At 41.5% G+C, this 27,988-nt stretch overlaps 1 protein-coding gene across 1 annotated transcript in view; it reads left to right on the top strand.

Annotated features, from left to right (window-relative positions):
• Window positions 1-27,988, top strand: part of LOC118432132 (deleted in malignant brain tumors 1 protein-like) — a 51,149-nt gene that overhangs the window by 6,052 nt on the left and 17,109 nt on the right. The window contains exons 3-14 of the mRNA XM_035843659.1: window positions 962-1,190; window positions 1,698-1,810; window positions 1,979-2,164; window positions 5,728-5,871; window positions 9,162-9,427; window positions 9,681-9,771; window positions 23,795-24,023; window positions 24,223-24,335; window positions 24,505-24,690; window positions 25,741-25,932; window positions 26,171-26,296; window positions 26,653-26,844. Coding sequence (XP_035699552.1) covers window positions 962-1,190; window positions 1,698-1,810; window positions 1,979-2,164; window positions 5,728-5,871; window positions 9,162-9,427; window positions 9,681-9,771; window positions 23,795-24,023; window positions 24,223-24,335; window positions 24,505-24,690; window positions 25,741-25,932; window positions 26,171-26,296; window positions 26,653-26,844 — 2,067 coding nt within the window. The remainder of the gene's footprint in view (window positions 1-961; window positions 1,191-1,697; window positions 1,811-1,978; window positions 2,165-5,727; window positions 5,872-9,161; window positions 9,428-9,680; window positions 9,772-23,794; window positions 24,024-24,222; window positions 24,336-24,504; window positions 24,691-25,740; window positions 25,933-26,170; window positions 26,297-26,652; window positions 26,845-27,988) is intronic.

A 27,988-nucleotide genomic window follows, 5' to 3' on the forward strand; every position in this document is an offset into this window, starting at 1 on the left:
CGAGGCAGCAGAGAAGCTGACACTAGCCTGAACCGACTATGGCATCTCCAAACACACAGCCTGTGAGGAGTGGTAAGAACACACGATATGTGGTTTGGAGATGTCCCTAATCGGCCGGCTGACTCCCCTAGCGTAGTATTTACTCTATTTGACCAATTTCTACAATTAGACCACCAAACCACGAAGCCTGGTAGAGGCTACGCATTTGGTGTTCGTCTGTTTGTTCAAAACTCTTTTCCAACATGAAAAACACAGTTCTCGGATTTCATCACTTCTTGTTTCTTACAGAAAACATTGATGTGAACGTTTTTAATCCATTACCATGGGATTTTAGCGTTATATGTTGAAAAATATGTACCTTAAGACATTTAAGGTTGATAATCCAAGATGGCGGATAGCTAAACTACAGATGACGTCATTTTATGGCGTCATTTTTTACGTCGTTGTGCGGGCTTTTGACAACAGAAGTCTTATAACACTTAAAAATTAATAAAAATCCTTATTGGTAACTTTTTGTGTGAAATATTTAGGTATTATGGGTATTGGCATACCATACTATGTGGTTTGTTATTTATCTAATCTTCTTGGCAGCTTATATTTCATAATGAAACCAACGTTTTGCCGAACAGTTTTTTTGTGAGGCCCAGTGGATCCATATAATCAAATCAGTGTGTTCCTGTGCTTAAGAATGAGCAGGAAGTACGAACCGTGTGCCATACACAAAATGTGTCTTACTATTAAATCGCTCTTTATGGACGAGCGAAAACCGACGTTAGGCTTACACCACAACGAAAGGCAACTGACCAAACCAAAATTATGACATCATTTGTAAACCACAACCAGTGTTTAAACTGGAGGAAAAAGACGCTTACTGCCAAGGTAGACTTGTATGAACTGTGGTCTCTCTTCACCAAGTAACGTGTCCTTACGTGCCCCCGTTGATGATTTTCTTCTTCCATAGTGACCATTGCGACTCATTGTGGAGGTAACCTGACGGCTCCCTCTGGAGGTCCTGTGACGTCACCTAACTACCCCAGTAACTATGGCAACAATGAGAACTGCGAGTGGTCGATCACTGTACCAGAAGGAAGCATCATTCGTCTCACGTTCGATGTTTTCAACACCGAGGGTGGTTACGACGTCCTGACTATCTACGATGGAGCCAATGACAGTGCAACAGAGTTACATTGGTACACGTAAACCACGCTGTGATAAACACTGATAAAAACAGTTTTTTTAGTACAAACATGGATTAAGTGATGACCAATCCCCCCCCCCCACCCCCAAAAAAATTGTTCTGGATAAGAGAAAGATCACAGACCTAGAGTCATGAAATTTTAAAATTGTTTGTGTATCCAGGGGTGCCTAAGCATTTGCACCAACCCTTTGACATTCGTACGAACCTTATGTGATACGCACGAATCACTATGCCGAATCGGACGAACCTTATGTGATTCGCACGAATCACTATGTGACACACACAAACATTATGCGATTATGCGGAACCGGTCAACCGCCGCCGGGTCACATGACATCACGTTATTCGCATAAGGTTCGTGTAATTTTCATAAGGTTCGTGCGTTTTCGCATAGTGATTCGTGCGTATCACATAATATTCGTACCAATCTCATAGGGTGCGTGCAAATGCTTAGGCACCCCTGGTGTCGAGCCTTGGTTACTTATTTCATGACATCCAGGTTAACAGGTTCTCCGTCAGTCAGCCCCATCACCAGCACATCTAACATGGTGTTCCTGAGGTTTACATCTGACGGCGATATGACTCGTCAGGGGTTCAATTTCTCTTACATAAGTAAGGTTTTTGATTTCACTTGTCACTGTTTGTCTCTGCTTTAGTTGTGAAATGTTTAACATGAGCTACTCTTTTTTTGATGTCTCTGTCTTTTGGATTTGAATTTAGAATTGATTCCAGTATCGCCGAGGAAGGAGATTCAATACCTTTTTTTCTTTCTTTTCATAGGCCGTGCTGCAGGTCATTGCTTGGATCCTGGAGTTCCAGCCAATGGGAACAGGGATATCAACAGTAACTTTACATCAGGACAGACAGTCAGGTACACCTGTAAGGCCGGGTATCAGCTGTGGGGGACTGCCAATATAACCTGCCGGTCAGACGGGACATGGAGTGATGCTACACCATTCTGTGGAGGTGATGAATTGTATTCTTAGAATCACGATGGCAATGTCAGAACTAGTATAATTACTTCAACGTAGTCTTCTTCGGTACATGGCCCTATTTTATTCTTATGCAGACGGTTCAACGATTCAGATAGCTTCACTCAATCGGCAAATGAACCGTATGACACCATACACACTGATGAATATATCAATGATATTATCATATAGCATATCTAAACTGACCGGCTTCGCTCGTGACGCTTCGCCTGATTTCCCTGATCAAGCTATCCAGATACCTTGATGTTGCTCCTGAGCCTCTCCCTCAGCTTTCAAAGACTCGAAAAATGAGTCTAAATCTATATCAGAGGGTTCATGAATAAAAAAAAAATGCGGCATATTGTCCTCTGTGATCGCTGTTGACGGACGATTCTACTTACGTGGGTACTGTGAATGCAGAAATGTTCGCGGTGGATTAATGTTCGCGGTTTTCGCGGTAACCACTTCACCGCGAACTTAAATCCACCGCGAATATTTTTCTATTATGGTATTAGACTGCAGTCTATGGTATTACCGCGAATGATGGGAGAGAGATTAGTAGAGACTCAGATATTCTTAGTGAATGTAAGGAATACTATGAACAACTATACCAGGAAGACAATATAAGTGATATAGACATAGATCAGTACTTAGAAAGTGTACAGTTAGAAAATATCTTGAGCCAAACTGACAGAGAATTCTTAGATAAACCAATTACTAAAGATGAATGTAAGGATGCCCTTTTCTCTAAGAAAGAAAACAAAAGCCCTGGCCTTAATGGCATTCCCTCAGAATTTTTTAAGATGTTTTGGCCCTATATAGGAGACCTAGTTTATAATTCTATCCAGGAAACATTGATAGAAGGTAAAATGTCTGTCTTGCAAAGACGTGCAATGCTAAGGTTAATACACAAAAAAATGAACGCCACAACCTAGACAATTGGAGACCAATTAGCCTTCTCAACACTGAATATAAAATATTTGCCTTTGTTCTTGCCAACAGACTTAAGAAAGTTTTACACAAGTTGATTAATAATGACCAAACAGCTTATATCAAGGGTAGATTCATTGGACAAAATGTAAGACTGATTAATGATGTTATTGAATATGCTAAAACCCCCAATATCCCTGGAGCAGTAATATTCCTGGATTTTACTAAAGCTTTTGACACTTTGAATAGAAAATTTATGTGGAAGGTTCTAGAAAAATTTAAATTTGGCCCCTCGTTTATCAGTGCAATAAAATGCATGTATACTGACATTAGTAGCACCATCAGTAATAGAGGATGGTTATCTGACTTCTTTCCCTTAAAGAAAGGCATACGCCAAGGCTGTCCCATATCTGCTCTTTTATTCATCCTCACAGTAGAGATTATGGCTGTAAAGATTAGACAGGCACAAGACGTGGAAGGAATTAAAGTCAAAACCCATTCTAATGAAACTGTTGACATTAAAATCTCACAGGTAGCTGATGATACCACCTTGTTTGTATCTGACCTTACATTAATGGAAAATGCTTTCAAACTTATTCAAGATTTCTGTAGTGTTTCAAGCCTAAAATTAAATGTTAAAAAATGTGAAGGTTTATGGATTGGATCCTATGTTGACAGACAAGACACCCCCTTGGGTATATCTTGGCCAAAGACACCTATAAAATCCCTAGGTATATACTTCTGTAATTCATCCCTACACCATGAATGTGAACTGCTAAACTGGGAGAAAAAGATAGAAAGACTGAAAACAACACTTCAAATCTGGAAAGGTAGAAACCTAATTCTATATGGAAAAGTTACTGTCTTAAAATCGCTTGCCCTTTCACAAATAATCTATAACATGTCTATGATTCTTACCCCACCTTGGGTGATAAACATTGTAAAGAAAGAAATGTTTACTTTCCTGTGGAATGGTAAAAAAGATAAGATTAAAAGAGATGTTGTTAGCCAACCTATTGAGCAGGGAGGATTAGGCCTAACAAACTTAGATCTCCAAAGACAAGCCCTACTTGCATCCTGGATACCAAGATTAGTGACAAATGACAACGCAAGATGGAAAGTTATTGCATAACATTTATAAACTCCCTTGGTCAAGACAATTTGCTATTGCATATGAACTTTACTTCTGATAAAGATGGTCCTGACATGAGTAAATTCCCCACATTTTATAAACAGGTAATATCATCCTTCCACTCTGTTGGTGGAGGAGGTAAGAACAAACCCTCTAGTGTAAGTGAAATAATGGGTGAAACTATATGGTGCAACAAATATATAAGGTCACAAGGTAAAACAATTTTCTTCCCAACCTGGATAAAAAATGACATAATATTCGTAAAAGACATTTTCCCCTTAGACAGGTTCATGTCTTTAGATCACTACCCTCAGCTTAACCTTAACACAAGACCTAATGGTATTATTGAATATATAACTCTGTTTCAAGCTATACCTCTTACATGGAAGAATGCAATAAGAAACCATAGAGGCCCAATTCCTTATCGAAGATTAGAGCTTAACACCCTTACCCCATGTATATTTGATGGTAAAACAACAAAACAAATCAAAAGCAAGAACACCTGCAAATTGTTTTATAATGCATTAGTGCAGGCACAGGCCAAGGAACCAATATGCTGTAAAAGATGGCAATCCATATTTCCTACTGAAACCCTGGCTTGGGAAAATATCTGGAGATGGTTAAGCACACAGACCTGTATAGACACTAAGTTAGCAGAGTTAAACTACAAACTATTACACCGAATATTACCATGTGCACACAATCTGCACAAATGGGGTACCAAAGATGAAACGGGACACATATATGATGCAACATGTACACTATGTAGCAGTTGAAGCATAGAAGATTATGAGCATATGTTCTTTAAATGTGAAAGACTGTGTAATTTCTGGGAATTAGTTAACACATTTGTACCCTTGCCCAACATAAAAATTACTTTGCAGGAAATCTTATTTGGAAAAATTGATCATTTAATAACTGCTAAAGACCAGAAAAATAGAACCTTTACTGTTACTATTGCTAAATGGACAATCTTTAAAACTTGGATCTGGCATAGAAAAGACCCACACCTGTGCATTACTAGCCTCTTTAATGTCTTTGAAAAGGACTTCGAAGAACGGATATTCCATGATAGACTGACAGCCAATGTAGATTGATTGTACAAATTTTCTATTGATAGTTTGGCATGAACTGCACCTACTGTTAGACTTCTCCATTTTTGATCATAATGTAGTAACAGACTGTACATATTCCTTAAGGTTCCCCAGATGTACTACACGTATTTGTCTCTTCTAACTGTTGCACTACCCATGTACTGCATGTAATTCGTCCAGACACACCAGTATATGTTATCCCTCCATGTGCAATGGTACTCAACTGTACAAACTCTAGTCCTAGTTGTTGACAAATGTACTGTTGTTGTTGTTGTTGTTTTTAATAAAAAAAATGGTATTACCGCGAAATTAAATCCACCGCGAAAAGTCCTTTTTCCCGTTACCGCGAAATTAAATCCCCGCGAACTTAAATGCATTTACAGTATACTTTTTTGATTCTAGGTCAATCACAGTATGACTGTGACTTCGAGGCGGACATGTGCGGTTGGACTCAGTTTATTGGTGATGACTTTAACTGGGTCCGGCATCAAGGACAAACAACCTCCCCAGGAACAGGCCCGAGCACTGACCATACCCTTGGAACAGGTACAGATAACTGTATCACTTGTAATTTCATAAACAGATCTGCATAGATCTGCATAGCTTCGATGAATGTGTAAAGTGGTCACGTGCCATAGCATTGCTGTTTTATCAAACCTGACAGATTTTCATCATACGGCAAGAAAACGACGTGAATCAATCAGAATTACCTAAGTGGTGAATGATAAATCTCCAGTGGTCACACTGATTCATTTGACAGGCTATTATGTAGAAGGAGACAGCTACTGTTATTGATATTAGTAGAACGTTTATTTGTTCCAAAAATGTTAACAGTACGTCTGAACATAAACTAACATAAAATGGAATCCTGACGAATCGGACGGATTCGGAATCGTGCATCATGGCAGATACGAAAGTTTCCAAGAGAATCCGGAAAAATCCATGATCCTTGCTCGGATAAGACGATGCAGCGAAAATGCAACCGATTCAGGCGCAACATACGTCGCGACCAGACGGATACGATTAACACGGCGGCGTATCCGGGCAAATCAGTGATTTAGCCCTATCCAGACTTGGGGGTGGGTGCTAAAATTGCCTGCGCCAACTTTGATGTCTTATAGCTCCAAAACGGCTTTGCTAGAAAAATTTTCCGACAATTTTTTCGTGTTTCGATTACACAAATATCACTAATTTTGGCTTAAACAATGGGATTTTAAGATTTTCTTGCTAAACTCTACTTCTTCTCATATATCTTTAATAACTAACATATCTTAGAGGAACATTTATAATTAAATATTGATAAATTATGCTAATGAGATGACGTAATTGGTCAAAATCTAAGATGGCCGACAATATCATGATGAAAGGTATTACCAGGTTATTTTCATTCGGATTTCAACCCTACTTGGTATTTTCTTACAGAAAACATTCATGTAAATGTTTTCAATTCGTTTACATGGGATTTTAGCGTTAAATTACTAAAAAATGTATCTTAAGACATTTAAGGTTAATAATCCAAGATGGCTAAACTACAGATGACGTCATTTCATGACGTCATTTTTGACGTCGTTGCGTCGGCTTTTGACAACAGAAGTCTTATATCACTTAAATATTGATAAAATACCTTTATTGTTAACTTCCTATTTGAAATATTTAGGTATTATGAGAATTCCCCGTTTTAGCCAAAAAATCAATTAATGACGTCATTATTACGTCATATTACGTCATAATGATATAAAAATTTCAGGAATTATAAAACTTGACGACCATATAAACCCCTCCTACGGTACTGCAGCGTCTGTTCATGTATGCGTGTTTGTTTGTGGACTACCTGAGGTTAGTTGGGATGGATAAAATGGAACTTTCAACTGTTGCAAACATGCGGTTGCTTTTACAATACTTACGCTTAAGAGATACTTGAATGAAACCTTAAAATCTTGAATAAAGCCATGATTATTTGGCGAAGGTATGTCTTTGTGGAACTCTAGTTTATAAACAAGTTCGTCCTGCTAATTAAAAATATCTTAGTCATGGCCCCCGTTCTCCCTGTCTTCTGCTTTCTCGTCTTTGGATCGGCAACTGCAGCTTGAACTCTAATAACAGGCAACAGTATAATTCCGAACGAACACGTTCGTTCCGGAAAATCTTAATTTATTTCAAAATAGATTAACCAGATTATTGATATTTGTAGGTATGATATATCAAAGGATGATGAATATATAGGTTGCAATTAGATGTCTCAATGAAGAAGGCCGATTCTGCAGAATTCTGGAGATTCTGGCTGGGAGCTATAATTCTTGAAACCTGAGCAAGAATTCTGCCAGAATTCTGGGACCCTGAGCCAGAATTTGCAGATCTTTCTTTGTAGAGACATCTAATTGCAGCCTACGTATTCACTATCCTTTGATATATCATACCTTCAAATATTATTTCATCTGGTCAATCTTTTTTGAAATTATAATGGTTTTCCGAATTAAACTGTCGACTGTTTAATCTCTTTTCCCGAGTCCTACGCGATACGAGACAGCCCAGCATGCAGCTGCGGGTGCCGGTCCGAAACAGTAACCCATTACATACTTCACTGCCCTAATTACATTAACCAAAGGGTAATTCTCCTCGGCAAACTTTCCCGGCTTATTGGGCAATCAGTTAACTTATTTACACTTCCCGAAAATGTTCAAATTTCTTTATTGCTTCGTAGAAACCCATCTTTTTCTTCATTTCATTACAACCTCTAAACGTTTTACAGAATAATTTATTTATTCTATCAAGCTTATTAGTTGTCTGTAAAATTTTACCTCTTGTTACTGGGATAGGGGATTGGACACTCGCGCATATCAACTGTTGGCATGCACATTATTTAATTTCCATTTGTCATCAGTATTATTTACACCTTGCTCCTTTTTGTATTTTGCTTACAATAGTCTGATTATGTTTATGTTCTTGTATATATTTCTGTATAGTGGTGACGAGAATATAATTAGATTACTTGAGTGCGCCACCACTACGTCCGTCTTGTCTGTCAAAGTGAATAAAAAAACTATGCTGGCCAGATACTAGTTTATTTGTGAAAATGTATCTGTGTTTTTTCGGACGCACGGCACCCGGGAAAATAAGAGCGTTTTCCGCGTGTTTACGGTGGAAACCTGCGGATGACCGCACGTGACCCCAAATAGAACGCCTGTTCTATTCGATTACGTCATATCGAACATGGTTCGGATTCTGAAATTTTGGTGCCAAATTTTACCATCGTCTTGGTGTTGTTCGGTATATAGATCAACAGCATAAGTCGAGAATCTTTCATTGGATCTTCGTGGTATTTGGTCAAAGTGCAATTTTTGGGCTAAAACCGTCTAAATAGGGAATTTCCGTTACACTTCAAGGTATTTAACAAAAATTTGTTTTGATTATTAGTACTACCTTATTTGTATTTGAGTCTGCCAAATATTTTGCTGCCAAAGAAGACGGCACTGACGCCAACATGACGTCAGAAAATGACGTCATATTGGATCGGCAAGCTTGGATTTTCAAAAATACATTCTTTCTACATATAAACCCAAAACCCAATAGAAATTGACTAATAAGGTTCATATGAATGCGTCTTGTAAAAAGATAAAAGATGTTGACAGAATTTTAAATAGAAATAACCCGATTTTATGTTTTTAACCAAGAATTTAAAAAAGCCCGGTCTAGATATGCTTAATTCGTATCTCGGCGGGCCCCCTTTTTTTTCATTTCGACCTAAGCACATCACATGCAGCTGTAAAATGATGTACGAAAGAGACACCAGTTCTAGTATTTCAAAGTGTTTACGCTCATTTCTGTTTCTAACTCAGACCAAGGCTGGTACATCTACATTGAGACTTCGACACCTCGGATTGCAAATGACAGCGCCGTCCTTTTGAGTCCAAACATCCCCGCCAACCAAACCAAGTGTCTGCAGTTCTGGTACCACATGTACGGTGATCATGTGGGTGGTCTTAACATCAAACTGTACGCCAATCAGAGTTTTTCCAAGCCCATTTGGACCAGACAGGGGACCCACGGGAACACATGGCGCATGGCTCTTGTGCCAGTTGATGGTTTAAGTACTCAGTACAAGGTAACGCCACTCTATTACTAAAATAACTTAAAACATCTTACATGTTTTCACTGTATATATAGTCAGAGCTACGTCGTTTGTGCTAATTTCCATTTGTAAAATTGAACGTCTTAAAACTTATTCGTTAGTTTGGATGGCCGTGAGTCAAACTCAACGTACAGTAGATGAAAGGTAACTAGTTTGAAACATGTACGTGCATGTTGTACAGCAAGACTAACCTATTGGCAATGCTTATTACTTGTTTCTATAAAAGATTTCTGTAGAGGCACTAAGAGGTACAGGTTATCAAAGTGACATCGCTGTGGATGACATCATAGTGATAGACGGGGCCTGTTCTCCTCCTGGTGAGACGGTTTGGAAATGTGTTCTCTTTTCCATTTATAACGCATTGTTCTGAAGCTGACTTAGGGTTTGTATTGGTCACGTTTCGAAACTGGGCTTGACCGGACAATTTGCGTGAACGAAATATATGATGCAGTTGGCAAAAAACACACAAAATATTAAGAAAATAGTCTAGACCACATATACTGTTTATTTCTTTATATACAGCTTCTTTTCGCAAACGGCCCTGGCGGCACCCGGTTTGGAAATATAACACACGAGCCTCAGAATAAAAGAGGTGGTGGGAAGTTTGCTGTGGCTGTGTGTGTATGTGTGTGTGTGTGTGTGTGTGTGTGTGTGTGTGTGTGTGTGTGTGTACGTGTGTGTGTGTGTGTGTAATCGTGTGCGTGCGTGCGTGTGTGTGTGAGTGTGTGTGTGTGTGGGTGAGTGTGTGCGTGTGTGTGTGTGTGTGCGTGCGTGCGTGTGTGTGTGAGTGTGCGTGCGTGTGTGTATGTGTGTGTGTGCGTGCGTGCGTGTGTGTGTGTATGTGTGTGCGTACGTGCGTGTGTGTGTGTGCACGCGCGTGTGTGAGACTGTTAAGAATACAGCTCATTGAATTACGTGTAGGTGCAATTAGAAGGAACATGCCGAATAACTCCAATATTGTTAGTACAATTACTTATGATCACAAGCACAATATGTGAATTGACCAGGAACCATCCCATACTGCTCACACACACCAAGGTTTCAAACCTCTTGTTAAACAGTCACACTGAGACCACAAAAACTACAGCTTGTCGGTCAGTTCATGGATCAAAGCAGTTGTGGGGGTGTCTTGCTCCTTTTTGGCGACGCCTCAGGGGCGAGCCTAATGTTTATAGTGTGCGACCGTTTGACAGGAATTCTAGGAATTCCGCAGGCATGCGAGGAATTTTTCTACGGGTATTTTTTTGTACGGGTATTTTCTACGGGTATTCCCTAGGGAATTTGTTTTTGTGTGTGACTTTAGTCTGCTTTGGGTATGGCATATAATAAGATGACGTGACCGATGTTATAAACCAGGATTTCATGTTTTAATACTCGTTTCACCATCAAGTATACAGCACATTACATTTTTTAACAAAATACCCGATATTATGTATCGTTAGGGTAGAATTGTGGGTCAGTTATATTTTTTGCTTGGCCATTCGGCGTAATGATGTCGTGTATGTATGAGGATTGTTTTGTTTCGTTTGAAGGTTTTTATTTCATATCTTTCTGTTATTTCATTTTGTATGGTTGTGTGACGCTTGAATCCCTTTTTTTCTTATTGTTGTGATGTTCATTTGGTTACCAAACCATCGCGACAAAGGGGTGTACTTGTCAGTCGATTCTTCCTGTAACCTGGGGGTTGTCATGCCGGCGTTCACCTGTGGGGACAGATTGTGAGAAAGGATTGATATGAAGTATTTTTGCAATAGTGATACTAACTAAGCAACTTTTGTATGTCTGGATCGGTAAAGTGTTGTTTTCTGTTAGTTACAGGCCGTCGGTAGTGATGTAAGGCATCAAAGTAATTCAGATATAATTTATAGCATGGTGCATAGGGCGGCGCCCATGTTCTTGGAGTAACCCTGGGCCAAACAAATGCAATTACTACAGTAGGGGGCCAGGACACTGGCTGTGGTGTGTGTTCAAATTACATACTCTTTCCCGAATGCTGAGTGCTAAGCTGAGAAATTAGCACGACCATTTAACACGTCATACTATATTGGCCGGGGATCGAACTTACGACGTACCGAATGCATGGCGAAGACTTTTCCCACTCGTCTCATTGCACCGGCGATAACGCTTGTGCAGCCAGACAACAATACTCGTGATGCTAACGTGCTGTTACTTTGACCGATGAGGTCTATTTCTCTTATAAACAAAGGGCACAAAAGTGCATTATCATTTACCTTTTGGTGTAGCCCGAGTTTTGAATCATTAAAGAAGTTTCAGAAATAAAATGTACCACCGTGAATAAGAAATAATGACACAAAATATTCTTTCTCGGCTTGGCTTCGCATGATCGAAGGCACATCACAATATCAATATACATGTCGGCTTAAAAGCCACAAGCGACGGCTATCGGGTCTAAAATGCAGTACACTGTTACGTCGGGTTGCGTAAACCAGTATACAGAATATTTCGTCCATCATACAAGTAAAACGGCTGCATTTGCAAGAGATATCCAACTTCTACGTGTGGAAGGGTGGTAAAGGTGATTGGAAAAGCATCCTGTATACAACGGCTATATCATCACCAGCCTGTAATAAGACAGAATGAAATAAGTCACATGTACGCTCACCGCTATTAAACTGCTTGGAGGACAATGGGTGATCAGATTACCGGTACCGTTTTGGCTACAGTCAGAGTGATAAGACGGCGGGCGATCGGAGGACGGATGGGAGTATGGCAGTTCCGGCAATCGCCGGTTAATTGACGACTCGTGCTCAGCAGTATTACTATAGAACTGTGGATACGTGCTTGACTGTACTAGTCCACAGACGATAAAGGGTGAGTGAAACGCAGAGAAAAAGATGATTGAAAACGGGGACCCCGGTAACAAATCGTATCTTTTACTTTAAGACCACGGGAAACAGATGAATATGACCACGAGAAACAGAAGCGTTTGTTGTTCGGCGGCGGCAAGGTGGCGAATGGAATTCCACAGAAGGGCCTCATGGAGCGCTGATATCTTCGGCCGATCAAAAACAAAAGGGTTGTGCCTGGTTGTGCCGTAAACAACATGTGGTATGAGTAACAAACTGCCAAGAAGTTTCCACGTTGAAAGATATTCTCTAAACAAAATCAAAAAACTCTGGCGAAACACGGTCACAGATGAAGACTAATTCCTACACAACAATACGCTGTAAAAATGCCAAAACTATAATGCCGTTAATATGGGACTCATATTTTATCTTGCCGAAACGTGATGTTGGCGGACTTTTTGAAGACCAAGGTCTCGGGCGGTTTGGGGTAAGATTTGGGCCCACGAGATTAAGGTTGGCAGTGTTACTCAACCCAAGCACACAGTCCCAAAATCCACCTGGTACGATTCACATCGTAACGCTCTCGGTTTATTTAGCTCTAGTCACTCTTAACAACTTGTGACGTATCTATTATACACATAATACATGCTATCATTAGCAAGGTACTCTCACCGAAATTGAGTCGCTTGTGCATCTTCACTGTCCAGTTGAAGCGCCGCGTCTAACTCGGCCGACCTTGTCCGCCGAGCCATCTCCGCCTGACTAGATAGTCAGTGATCGATCTTTAGTGGGAAGCAAACTGACGCTATTCTGAGGGCTGCCATTGGTTGGAAAATGTACTTGTGCAGTTCCTATTTGTCAATGTTTACAGACTGACGTCAGCACGGTGACCAATCCCAAGACGATGTCCAGACGACGGCCAGGGACCGCCCGTTTTGTTTGTTTTAACTATCCAAGCGGGGACGATATAGTCACAGCTTTCAAAACGGGGATTGAAATGTAACCAAATAGGATCTATTTTACGATGGGTATATTGCAACCTAACAACGCTAAAAGCAATAGCAGCGAATCAGAACATTATAACCCGGAACTTTTTCATGCCTACCTTAAAAATTAGTACTAAGTTTTAACGGCTACAATGTTTCCTGTTTATTGGCGAAGCGTAAAACAATAGATATATCTTGTACCGTCTTCTCTGAGGTGCGCTTATCGGGTAGTTTAGTTGATATTTTTGATCATGCATCATATACTGGGCGATGTTAAATTCAGTATCTCCGGTAACAGTCCTGGTTATATTGACCTCTTATTTTCTTTTTCCAAAATGTGACTAGACATTGCATCTCCGAGGTTTACACTACTCTAATTAGATACAAAATAAAGGACTTTGCCCCATCATCTTGTATGCAGATACACACCAACATGTGTTGCATCAATCACACACGAATCGTAATCCACAATGTATGGCGTACATGAGTTATTACCTCGTAAGCTACCATTTGTTAAGCTGGCTCTATCTCACTCTTTAAATACAAGGGAAGAATCACACTTAAATACACAGACGTATGTCACTTGATGACAATGTTAACCACTTTAGAAGAACAAACACTCAAAGCTATACCTGAGTCCGATTAAATTGTGTTAATAAGCAATTGTACATACAGACATTTTCTCATAGACTGTCTATAGATAATGGTAAGTTAAGATTCTTTATGAAACTAAAGAAGGGATACTCAATGGAAACTTATTTAACATCACTAGATAATATCGAGGTCAGATCGGCAATATACAAAATAGCTACCCGTGGGCGAAAGAACCTGTAATCATTGTATTGCAAAACCGGTGGAAGACGAGATACATTTTATTTCTAACTGCTTCTCTAATGACCAGGAAAGAAAGGAGTAATATGAAGAGGTTTGCAAAACACACAAAAACTTCCAAACGCTTACCGACATCCCTGTATGGCACATCCGCTAGCCTGTTACTCACAGGATCGGCATGGGAACCAGTGAACAACTAGAGGGGCGAGTCAGAACAGAAATAAACAACATCCCGACTCCCGGGATTCGAACCCGCGCCGAACCCGGGCAGCCGGATCACAAATCACACGTGCTAACCACAACAACAAAAGCTCAAGAGCTGTTGGCGTGGTCAGTTTGGCAGCGCTAGAACCCACTGTTACAATAGCAATTTCGTTCTTCCCACCACGCCGTGCTAAGAAAGAATGACCGCTTGAGGAATAAAATGTGTCCCGCATGTGCCAGTGTCCGGCAGTCCGGACCGCCTGGAAGGCCTGGCTCTAAACAAAAGGCAGTTCAACAGACCGTTTCTGATTAGCACAACGCTTGTTGCGGGTGTGACGAAAAGCCAGCACCACATAGCACAGATGACACAGACTTGTCATTTCCATGGTGGTCCGGTGACAATAAATCATGCGGTCTGCTTTTAATACAAGGAATTCCTGCTTTTACAGGAGTTTACATCAACACAGCTTGTCGTTCAAATTCATTCCTTTCAAAACATTGTTTCTGTCGTAACTATCCAAACGGGGGCGATTCAGACGCAACCAACTATCAAAACGGGAGATTGAGATGTACCTATCAAAAAGGGGGTACTTTACGATTGCTACATTGCAACCTAAAACGCTAAAAACAACAATAGCGAATCAAAACATTTAAACCCTTTTATGCCTACCTTAAAAACTAGTGCTAAGTTTTAACGGCTACAATGTTTCCTGTTAATTGACGAAGCGTATTTAAATAATGAATTCTTGGACCGTCTTTCTTGTGGTGTGCTTCAACAGTCGGCCGTATGATTTTCGCCCGTACTGATATCATCTAATCTTTTAACAATAATAAGCGACACTGTTCCCTTTCAGCTTGTCATTGATCCGGAGATGTATCAGTACATATGGGAATATGGTGTCGCGATCCATATTTTCTAAGACATCGGCGAAATGAACTTGCGATGTATAAACGATAAATAACTCGCAACTCGCCCTGATAATCCGTCTCAAAATAGGCATCTTATCCACTGTCTAGTGATTAATCGAATAGTTTAGTTGATTTTTGTTTATCATGCATCAAATACTGAGTCATTTCAAATTAAAAACTTCCGTTAACAGTCCTGGTTTTACTGACCCCCAATTTACTTGTTCCCACATGTGTCTAAATGGGGATTGCTACTCTGAGGTATATACTGCTCTGATTAGATACAAAATAAAACACGTTTGTATCCACTCCGCCACATTTATCTTCTATCAAAACACATACCAACATGTCTTGTAACAACCACACACGAATGTATTGACATTTTAACAGAGAGAACTAGGGTATCCATGTTACACGCTGCAACTATAGCGGGAAAGAAATGCATTGTGCATAGGTAGAATGATCTAACAAAACCTCATGATTTGACCCAAACATGGCAGAAACGATTTAAGGTTCACGATTCACTCTGGCACTCCGTTCTCAACTTGAATGTTTAACGTGAGTCGGTGGGGAAGGGGGTTGGTACAATTTGGCAAAGAAAAGGCACGGGACATGACACTACATGAGCACGGTTTGGAGATTTTTAAAGCCGAAACCATGGAGGCAAAAAATCTGGTTGTGGTTCAAAGATGCCAGAGATCAGGGGAGGATGTTTGGCCAAATCTGCTGCAATTAGCTGTCACAGAAAATGAGTTACGACCAGGGCTGGGGCCAGGGGTAGCCTGACTAAAATCAAGCCCCTAGCGGCCGGCCCTACAATTGCCGCCACCCTATGGGGAGGGGGTCATTAAGCCCAGCCGGCGAGAGAGCTTGTGTAAACACAGGCTAGGGCCAGGGGGTACGTATGAAATGTCAGAGTGGCCTTGACTGCACTGTAGGTGTACGGAACGAAGAGTAGAACAGATGGCAAAAATTATCGTGGTGATTCTCAGAATCCGGCGATGTGACAAATTTAGTCACTGTGTCAGATAGATAGCATGTCGACCAAACACCTAGAAAACCACGACAACGGAACTTTTATGCATGTTTCACGAAAATTCAAGACTTCACATCTAAACTTTTACGCTAACCAAGGAGCTTTTATCACTGATAAAAGCTCCTTGCGCTAACAGAGATGGGGTTTTGTGTGCGTGAAAAGTTGCGCATGAAAATCTGCGGGTGACAACATGCACATTCTCTTATTTCCCGGGGATTTGAAAAGTTTTTGTACTTTTACATTTAAGATATTTAAACAGAACGCACAAAACCTTTTGACACCATTAGTGTTGATAATTAGCAGGGATTTTAACCCATGTCCTATCCGGTATTAAACTTCCCTGGGCGGTGTCCCTGCAGACGTGTTACACGTTCGCGTATACAAGAACGGGATCCCGTCTGTATTTCCCAGTTGCCGTTATATCAGAAGAAAACTAATTCACATCCAGTATTCTAAATCCACATAGTATGGTGTCCCTAGGGGTAGGGGTGTACTAAGTAACGAATAAATTGACTAAGTTGGAGACGTCCACCATTCAACTGACTGGTCTCCCTAGGCGTAGGGATGTACCAACCAACGAATAAATTGACTAAGTTGGAGACGCCCACCTTTCTCATGCAAATAAAAGCAATTAAAGAATTAACAAAAATGGAAACAGTAAATCAACCTATGTTACTGAACATCTTTATTCATAACATAAACAAAGTAAATTCTAACGGTCATGAAAGAAAGTCAGAAAACGAACAAGACAATAATAAAAAGTTTCTTGTAACAAGAAAATGTACAAACAGCGCTACATCAAAGACATGAAAAATATAACCTCCTTGGTTACATCAAGCTAGGGAACAAGTTCCAAAATAGTAAAGAAAAACTTTAAAAAGTAGAGATGCTACATAAAATCATGCGCGTTAAATTGATAAAAACGAGGCAAACGTGAGGCATACAATCAATACTTCCATAAACGAGAAACATACTAAAATTGCAGAAGATAATGCATGATGTGGTCTACCAGGAAGGGGTCGAACTGGGAACAGGACAGCTCGTCAGAACGGTTGCACCAGCTGGGTGAATGAAATAGGGGAGGGGGCAGCGACATTGGCCGGTCTGTCTGGCAGGAACTGGTCAGTATCAAAACTACAGAACAGTTCGGCAGAGATGCCAATAGGCTGCAGCAAAACGTCCGCCAGCTCAAGCTGGAACTCAGACGTGTCGGGCTGTGTACGGAACTCGTCCTAACATACTGTGAAAACGGCTGAACATACTCGAGAAATTGGCCTTCCAGACATGCCACGTCCTACCAAGGAGGTTGAAAGAGGGGAAGGAGTCGGCTCATAATTTGTTCCTTTTGAACCATCTTCGACTCACTTTTGAAAAAAACAACATTAACATTAAGGTGCAAATTGGTCTTGATTTACATACACCCAACCGACTATCGGCATTGTTTTTATTGTTCACTCTAATTGACAAGCAAGTATACAAAAGTAACGGTCTCCGCACTGGTGTTCCAGTGCTGAATCAATGGGTCGAATCGGCCTCAGCACTGGTTTTCCAGTGCTGAACAAACGTCAGCGCTGGTTTTCCAGTGCTGAACGGCCTTGTTCCAGTGCTCATGCTCCCTCAGCACTGGAATTCCAGTGCTGAACCCAATGCGAGCACTGGATTTCCAGTGCTTAACTTTTCCGGTGCTGGACTTCTAATAGGGCCGGCCTCGGTCCCTGCCGCTGCCATGAGGTCATGACTGGCTCATTATGCGGCTTTTATGGGGAGTCAAACATGGCTTACAAAGGACTGCCGCCGGCACGCCGGAACAATAGGACACAGCAGGGTTTAACATCGCAAAACAAAGGCCGCGGCAAGGTGCTAATTTTGGGCCGACTCCTTTCATTTGAGGTCAGGTTGGGAACTGGGATCAAACTGACATACACCCAAAAAACAATGGCATTGTGGTGCAAAAAAGTGTTGTAAAACCTGACATGAATTTCACACAAACCTCATGAGCAAAAGGTGTGAGGCGCCATCACCAGGGTCATGAATGACAAATAGGAGAAGAATGTAGCCTGTCTGTCCGCTAGCTAGGAAAACTGCATGTTTCTAAATGACTAAAAAAAGTGTATTTTTGCTTCGGAAAGATGGCCATGATCTAAGTCAGTTAGATCCTGGGAGTAACCTGACTGTGTGGATTTGGTACTGCTCCGCCACCCTTGGAGTTTGTTGGGGTCCCCACATTGTCAGGCCACTCCCATGATCTAACTACTAGTATTACTTGGGCGGCTACAGTGAGAACTTCCTTTGGTATGCAATCGCTCGACACATCACATATCGCTATCAAAGGAAAAGGCCGGTGTCATAACGTTGAGAGATCTTTTGTCGGCCTAACAGCAGAAGCCATTTGTTTTGCATATAGATTAATCGCCTTCGAGAGAACTGTTATACGACATGGTGTGAATGAATACCTCCCGCGAGGCATTCTACCACCCTCTTGTAAGGCCACATTTGTAAGGTTTTATCCTTGATTGTATAAATAGGTAACGGGGGAATTTTGATATCGCAGCGTTGACCAAACACCCAACGAAAGCAGTAATGATTACAGACTTCAACCCCCGTACACGCCCGACAACACGTAGAAACTAAGTTTTCTATGCTGATCATGAGTCTCCGTAAGGTGAAGATCTTGCCTCAAGGTGTGGTTGTACCTATTATTTTAGACGTCATTTTCATGTCTAACAAATGAGTGCTCACATTCATCACAGAAAGTTGAGAATGAACAAACAAGGCATAGCCACAAGTGGGAAGTACCAGAACATATCACGAGACAGATACATGATACAAACGTCCGGTGAGAGACAATAGAGGCACGCTTGCGAATGTGGTGAAATTTCACCAAATTGCACTACTAGTATTTTGGTTTTTCGTCTGCTGTCATTGTATATGACCCCGGCGGTGGAAAGACTCACCTGTCCCGAAGTTAGCCTGGCCAATCCACGGTAGACTGGATTCCAGGTTATTTTTGTACCCGCTCGATCTTCATGGATTGCAGCGCCGTGATCTTTACTGTTACTTTGCTGCACCTTAAGGTGTTTGATACAAACTTCCCCAAGTGCACAGTAAACATGAACACACTCACCATGCGTTGTCGACTTACAGTATCTTTGGTTTGGAATGTGGTAGTCACCCTTTGAGTCGGTGTGACAAATGGGCCTGTCATGCTCACGACTCTCTACACATACACGACTTATTAGCCCCATGCAGGACTGAGTCCGGCATGTTATGACAAATTTTCCCCTTTTAACGTTTATTTCTATGTAAGTTGTAGAACCATTCGGTGCAAGCCGGGCTAAGAAAGCTACGAGAGGTGTGCCTTGATCACAACATTCATGTATGATCGACTTAAAGATGAGTCGCGCCCTGGACCGCCTGATCAAGACAGGCACGCAGGCGAAACCCAACAAAAAACATACTGTATTGTCCAAACATTACGTAGTATAGCTTAAAGATACCGTGTTGCACCTTAAGGTGTTTGATACAAAATGTCCAAGGTATAGTACAGTAAACATGAATACACTCTTCATTTCGTGTAGACTCAAACATCAAGATGTTCTTGAGATACATAGCAGGACCGGTCTAACCATTTTAAAGCTAAGGGTACAAACCGACGTACGTGCAACTGCGAGTGCGTGGTGTCTACGTGCCACAACTGGTGCTGGTAAACGGGCTGCTAACTTCAGCTCGGTCTTGCAGATGGGCCATTGTGGACGGTTATAATTGTTTAACTTAATTCAAGGTGAAATATGGTCAATGAGATCAGCCGTGTTGTATTTTATAAGGTCAAAGGTCACATAACAGCGTTTAATGGTTCATTTCTTATGGAATCCTATACTGGTCTTCCCATAACTGTTGTTAAGCATAATTTGGAAAGATGTAAATGTTTTGAAGAAATATTAGACAAGTAAGAGAGGACGTCCTAGTCACAACGAGGTTTGATTAGAGGATGTAGTGCCCCACCGTTATACACATGGTTTAGCGTTTCTGTGTTTGTTTAGATCAGAATAAAATATGCGTTACTGATAAGTGATAACCAAAGGCATCCATGAGAGAGGGCCTCGAGGAAATAAGTACCACATAATCGCCTCCCCCCCCCCTTCACGGAGATGTAAACAAACCGCCACTGATCACTAGAACAGAACCACTCACACTCACAGAACAGAGCAGAACCATCGCGACGATAATCACGCTTACCCAAAAGGATGACATGTCTCTTCCTCCTCCTGACACAACCTTAAACTAAGATGCCCCATCTCATGTTCTCCCTGGAGCGCCCAGCTTCCGATAAGGGCCCGGCCACCCACGTCACCAAGCGGCAAGCGGGGAGGTGGCACCCCGTGGCCGGCATGGGCCCGACGAACACGTGTCCCGGCATAGGAAGTAAACCCTTCAGTTTGACGTAAACCCGACCTCACTATCCTTCTGGGCCCCCAAAACGTTCATCGCTAGGTCGCTGCACGAAAACGTGGACGTATGGAAAAAAAAGCTAGAAAAATTCTTGGGACAAGGGCCCGGAAGTCCTTTTTTGGATAAAGAATAAAGTTCGGGATAAGAAATCCTTTAGAGGGCAGACGTAAACAGGACTCTCGTCTAGATCACAAACCACCAGGGCACACATCGAACAGGTCGTCATGTACACTGAGTAGCACGGAACAAAACTAAGTCGGCATGAAGAGTGGCTTCTGTATCATGATCATGCCCTACTTCCACGGGGAGTATTTCAAAATAGGAAAATCCCGACGAAGGAGTGTCCGTTTGCGTTTTAATCACAGTTAGCACGTTTCAAGATCCATACCCTGGGAGCCAGACAGGACCGGGTAGCTAGCGAGTTTAGTTCGGGGAACCAAGCCAGTCAGCCCGCCGATCTCACATTAGCGCTCCGGGGGAGTTTAACCCGAAGGAGTTATCGCTACCCTTTTGGGGGAAAGGGCAGGTGGACCTTACAAAGTTCCAGCCTTAAAGTTCTGCTGTTATTTTGAAAAATAGCTCATTACACCCTTGAGCCATATCTAGTCCCTGATTCGCTACTACAATAGCCTGCTGACCAACTGTGGTGTGTTGTAGCTGGCTACCTGGGGTGGTTATCAATCCTAGGTTCTCCTCTCTCTGACCAAGGGCATTGGAGAGCCATTCTACAGTCATCCTGCCAGACCCCTGCACGATAGATATTGAGATCGGGCTACGGTGTGGTAACCAGGCTCGATCCCGTCTGTCTCCCAGGGAAAAAAGATCCACGAAACGCACATAACTTTGACCCGTATTTCAACTGAACCGAGAAGTTTTTACCCGCAAGTACCAACCTACCGTAACTTTCTATCTCCCTGTATGCCACAGAAGGTCGTTTAGCTCTTGATCTTCGAGCAGATGTTATAGAATGGCTTATTCATATACCTACATCAACATTGCAGCATTGGCCAGATGCCTTGATTCCTTGGAACCGCTGCCATAAACACTTATCTGGCCAGGCGCAGATTATTGCAAAATATCAATGAAACATGTAGCATGTTTGACATAATCATATTAATTTTAGTTTAATTGTATTGATATTTCTTCATGATAATACTTAACTTGTGTATCAACAACATCATACTACACAGTACATTAAGCCAACGTATCGCGACACTACGACACTAGCACATACAGCCCGGAACATCATCATGACTTACCAAGCATACAATTCCTCAATCATCTCTATCAACATACAATACAATACGTTACAAAAAAGTCAAACAATATTACCGTCGCCATGGCAATGCTTTTTCATTGCCACACTTTTTTTGTTTTTGGACAGATGGGGACAATATGGCACTGAAATCAAGTTAGTAACTTATATTAACAGTTTCAAATACACAGTACAGACAGAAGGTAGAAGTAGTATTTTTCTTTTTCTCTTTCAGAATTCAGGTACCCATTTTTACACCTAGGTGAAGAGAGGAAAGTCTTGTAATTAAAAGGGGTCTACCGAAAGTGCAAAAAGGAACGAAAAGGAGTATGAAGCAAACTAAAATAAAATCAATGAGAATATAAGGGACCGGTACTGCGGGCGTTAGAAGCCTATGAAACGTGTTTTATTTTACTCAGAATTTTACGGCGCTGTTTTAGGCTGTTGTGTTTGTGTGGCTAAATTATTCTCTGAAGATCAGCGAAATACAAGGAAACAGAACTGAGATAAGAAAGTAAGGATCAAAATTCAGTTACTGGTGGGTGATGGATAAATATCGATCAATATACATTTTCAGAATGAGGCAAGATTGTAGCGTTGTTGTAGTATTTGGGTGGCTTCTGTTCTCCCAAGATGGGAGCGCCGCATGCAAATGACCTGCGATTGTTTACGTCTAATAGAAATCCGGCCTGGAATGATATGCTATATAATAAACTGCTGCTCCACGAGCATGACAGCTCCCTTCAACATGGCCCACAACATGGTTTTCTAGAGACTGGAGACATATCTTATTGCTCGTTCACGACAAAAGAAAAGCTGTGAAAGGATAGACATGTATACATTGTACTAAGGAGTTTTCATCACGTTGTATCATGAGTATTATAATCATTTTGGCGGGAGGAAAGGGCCAACGTGAGGAATTTGTGCAAAGAATGATAGGAAACTACGGAGAGATCTGGCGGGCGACTCACGTCTCCCGTGCGGGTTCGGCAGAAAAGTCTTTGGAACCAGGCCTCGAATTGAAATCAACGCGGTGTCCCGATTGCCTCGGGCCACTTATAATTTAGGCCGGGAGCACTAGAAAACGACTTTGTGACATTTTTGGGACCGTAGAAAAATAATCTACACCAGAATGTCAGCCCGTCAAACGTTTTTCAGACGCGCTACTCAACCTTGCCCACCCCCACCCCGCCCCGCCCGAATTTGATCTGTGACAGCCCGCGTGGGAACCCGGGACGCACTGATTCGTGACTCCGCCCATCGCCTTTGATTTGTATTTAGCTATTTCCACGCGTGAACTTGCCCGCCGGTTCGCCGTTGAACCATATACATTGGAGCTCTAAGAATTTCGTGGAACAAGCCACAAAATGTAAAAATAAAGACCGTTTCAAATGCATTTGCCGATCACAGTACCGTTGCCTTATATTCCCATCGATTTTATTTCAATTTGCTTCCTTTTTGTTCCTTTTCGCACTTTCGGTACTTTCCTTTTCGTTCCTTTTCGTTCCTATCCAATCTTTTCGTTCCTTTTCGCTCCTTTTCGCTCCTTTTCGCTCCTTTTCGTTCCTTTTCGTTCCTTTTCGTTCCTTTTCGCACTTTCGGTACACCGATTAAAAGTGCCTTTCCCAAGGACACAACGTTGTGGGCACAGCGAGTATCGAACTCGGGGCCTCTAGATTCCGAGCCCATACACTCTACCAGTTACACCACACAAGACGCCACAAACGCCACAAAAACGTCCTGATACTTAGCTCAGTACCTAAAAGAAAATGACTGCAGAAATCGAAATAAATTCACTTTGCCAACAGTCCTCATCTCCAAAGCAAAGATTTCAAGTTGACCACCGAAGTGTTTTTTAATCCCTAGTAACATCGAACGTTGGATGTGGAGGTAACCTGACGGCTCCCTCTGGGGGTCCTGTGACGTCACCTAACTACCCCAGTAACTATGGCAACAATGAGAACTGCGAGTGGTCGATCACTGTACCAGAAGGAAGCAGCATTCGTCTCACGTTTGACAGTTTTAATGTTGATCCTTACTTTGACATCCTGACCATCTACGATGGAGCCAGCGATATGGCTGCAAAGCTGAAAAGGTATGTACGTATTGTTCTGAACAAATTATCAAGTCCTTAGTAAGGACCTCATGAAAAGTGTAACTGAACTAGAAATTATGCTGACCAATCCACAAGTGCCTTCTGATTCTTCGACCTAAAAGCATAGTACTCATATATCACCATTTCATGGCAACAGAAACAGAAAAAAAGTCTTCGTTACTTACATCTTAATTTGTAGTTTAATAGGCCAACAGCAGGTCAGCTCTATCACCAGCACATCCAACATGATGTTCCTGAGGTTTACATCTGACTACAGTGTCACGGCTCAGGGGTTCAACTTCTCCTACATAAGTAAGGATTTTCATTACACTTCTCATGTTTTGCTTTACTTTTGAAATGTTCAACATGATCTGCTCCGTGTTTTCTTGTTGACTCTGTCTCTGGGCTTTATACATTAAAAAAATCATGAACCAGTAACTGCGAGGAAGAATATTCCTAACTTTTTATCTTCTTCTCGTAGGCCGTGCTGCAGGTCATTGTTGGGATCCTGGAGTTCCTGCCAATGGGAACAGGGATAACAACAGTAACTTTACATCAGGACAGACAGTCAGGTACACCTGTAAGGCCGGGTACCAGCTGTGGGGGACTGCCAATTTAACCTGCCGGGTTAACGGGACATGGAGTGATGCTACACCAACTTGTGAAGGTGAGATAAAGGCTATTAAGCAATCGCCAAAAAGTAGTTACTGACACTCAGTGTCACTGACGAAATCTGGTGGATTCCATTTGAAACGTCTGACCGTTTCCAAAACCATATCTAGTTGCTTGAGTATCTACTTTTTGGCGTATTTTATTACTTGGATGTCTAACCTACACCGACGTATTGAAGCAATCATATATAATATAATATATAATGCAGTATTTTTAAGTCATAGAACGCAACTGTTAAATCTCTGCTGCTGTAGCCACTTTGTGTTTTCTCGCTAGCTGATTGGTTGGTTGGCTGATTGGTTCTACACAATAGACTGACGAAATTTATAGAAAACTACTACATTCAGAGTGCTTCCCCGATTGGCTACCCCCACGTCGAGAATCGGTCAGCGACAGAAAGACGCGTGACAGCTCCCAGTTGGACACGATAAAAACAATGACTGAACGGTACATAAAACTTCCAATACCTTACATGGTATCACTGCTAAACAAGAGGCCTGTTACCTCCTTAGCTAACGCTAGTCTTTACTGAATATGTTGTCGTGTCCTTTTTTAAAGTCTCCTTTAATGTAAAAACAAATGAAACATGTACAGTTAAATTTTAGAACAAGTTGTTTGGTAGATCAATTCAACGAAATCTTCTCCGTTAGACAACATTCCTTTAATTCTTTCGTAAATGTGCCAGAATAATTATGCTGTACAAAGTTTAATATAGACAATGTCTTAATAAGCATAATTGATTTTAGATAAGCAGAAAGTAGATATAAGATGTAATGCTGTAATGTAGTAAGGTTGTCTATCTAATTGTATTTTCCAGTGCAATTCTGTGCATGTGTTTGTGTACACTGCGAAACTGTAAAACTTTATATGTGAAATAATAAACCAAAGCTAAAAAAAATAAGAACATCGCTCACGAAGGCTTAGAACATCATTTAGGAATAATTTATGTCATTATTCATGCTTGTGGAGTTTCCATTTTTACCAGCAATGTCCCGATGTGATATACACTTTATTTGATACTATAAAAGAAATATTTTATTTTTAGATCCCAACAGAATCCGTCTTATCGGAGGTTCCAGCCCAAAAGAAGGTCGTGTTGAAGTCCGGCCGGCCGACAGTTACAGATGGGGGACAGTTTGTGAAGATCATTTTGATCTGAAGGATGCGGAAGTTGTTTGCAGAATGTTGGGCTACCCTAATGCCTACCAAATTCGTTCTACTGCGTATTACAACCGAGGTATATTCTGTGTGTCACTCAACACTTTCCGTTACATAGACAACTTTGGATGATGAAAACTTTTGAAAACACTTTAAATTGTCACATAACATTAACAGTCACTCAAGCAACTGGGTAATGTGTTGGAAACGGTCAAACGTTTCACATAACATCCACCATCTTTCGTCAGTGACACTTCTGCGTTTGTGTTATTGTAGCCACCACATTACATCTGACAACATTCCTGTTATTGATTTAGGAACAGGACCAATCTACATGGATGACCTACAATGTAATGGGACCGAGAGAAGCCTGTTTAACTGCTCGTACCCAGGATGGGGGATTCATGACTGTGATCATGGGAACGATGTCGGTGTTGTCTGCGGTACGTGGATGGAATAGTCATTTCTTTATCCACGTAACTCCCAATTGACAGGTTATTTACGCTCGGCAGATATCAATTAAGGTTAAAATCTACAAACTGACTAGAGAAGTTTTAAAACAGTTTTTGCAGATATCAATTAAGGTTAAAATCTACAAACTGACTAGAGAAGTTTTAAAACAGTTTTGCAGTTGACTTTAAGGAAGTAGTAAGTGACCAATGTCGGAATTGGATGGAACACGTGATACATTCAACAGTTTCACCTTTTAATGTTGATTTGTGAAGCTAATGACTTGTTGAACAGCTTATTAAAACAAAATAACGTACTATTGTTGAATTGAAAGTAAATCCACGTCTAGATTACAGCAGGATCCGCCTTACCGGGGGTTCCAGCCGAAACAAAGGCCGTCTGGAAGTCCGACCTGCCGACAGTTTCACCTGGGGCACGGTTTGTCACGACCATTTTGACATGAGGGATGCAGACGTTGTTTGTAGAATGATGGGCTACCCAAGAGCCCAACAAGTTCGTAACGACGCCTATTTTGGCCAGGGTAAGATTTATCTTATGTTATTTGAAGTGATTTATTGCTAGATGTATAAAAACATAATCATTATAATTAAGGGTTAATGACCCGCCCCGAGGTATATATGGTGTCATGATGCATGGTCCTTTGCTGTAATGTATATATAGCTATAGCAAAGGACCAGGCGTTATGGCACCATATACACCGAGGAACAGGCGGGTCATTAACGCTACTATCATATAGCCCATCCTGGTCCATCCAAACCGACCGATACAAAAGACACCAATTCCTTGTTATAACACAAACTTCCTTTATTCAATGATATGTCATGCTATGTCGTACAGATCCATGAGAATTGTTGGTAACAACTTGACTTCTCAGATCAATCACAAACTCTGACGTCTGTCTTAATTTTAATTCATAATAACCACCCCCGTTAAACTCCACCTCCGGTTATGCCGGGACACCTCCGGTAATGCCGCATCCACCTCCGGTTTTGCCGGGACACCTCCGGTAATGCCGCATCCACCTCCGGTTATGCCGGGACACCTCCGGTTAGGCCGGGACACCTCCGGTTATGGCATCAGCAGTTTGGTACCACATAAGTCAGAAAATCGCCCACACCAACAAAATTGAGGAACCTGATCACACCCTTTGCCTCTATTTCGTTGGCTAGCACCTTTTTCCGAGTTTTTGCCAAGTTTGGCGGTCCACGACCCGGTAGTACTCGCTAACACCCCTGACCTCCCGTCACGATGCTGACCCGGAAGTAGTGTCGGAAGAGATCTCTGTGAAGGGGGAGGGCTACTGTGGTGGATAGGAGAGGTGTGGAACGTTTCTCAGTAACAGGTAAGGAACAAGAATGTCTGATAGTTTCGACGCGAATGTCAAATTTATGTGTAATCTTGTGGTTATCGTAAATTCGTCGTACCCTGACGCTTACGTCTTGTTCAGCAGGGACACTTCAGGCCGGCTTCGGTCTTCCTCTCCCTTGACACCAATCATCATCATTACAAGACACCAATACAAGATGCAAATTTATAATTTCTCTCTCGCTGCAGTTTTAACATTGCACATTGACGTTTCGTTCCCTTTGTTGCGTTTTTAGTGCTATTTAATTAGCAGATGCATGATATGTGCATGGCAGAAGTGCTTTGAAAAGTTGTTGGAG

The sequence above is a fragment of the Branchiostoma floridae genome, chromosome 15, assembly GCF_000003815.2.
Source record: "Branchiostoma floridae strain S238N-H82 chromosome 15, Bfl_VNyyK, whole genome shotgun sequence".
Lineage (NCBI taxonomy): Eukaryota > Metazoa > Chordata > Leptocardii > Amphioxiformes > Branchiostomatidae > Branchiostoma > Branchiostoma floridae.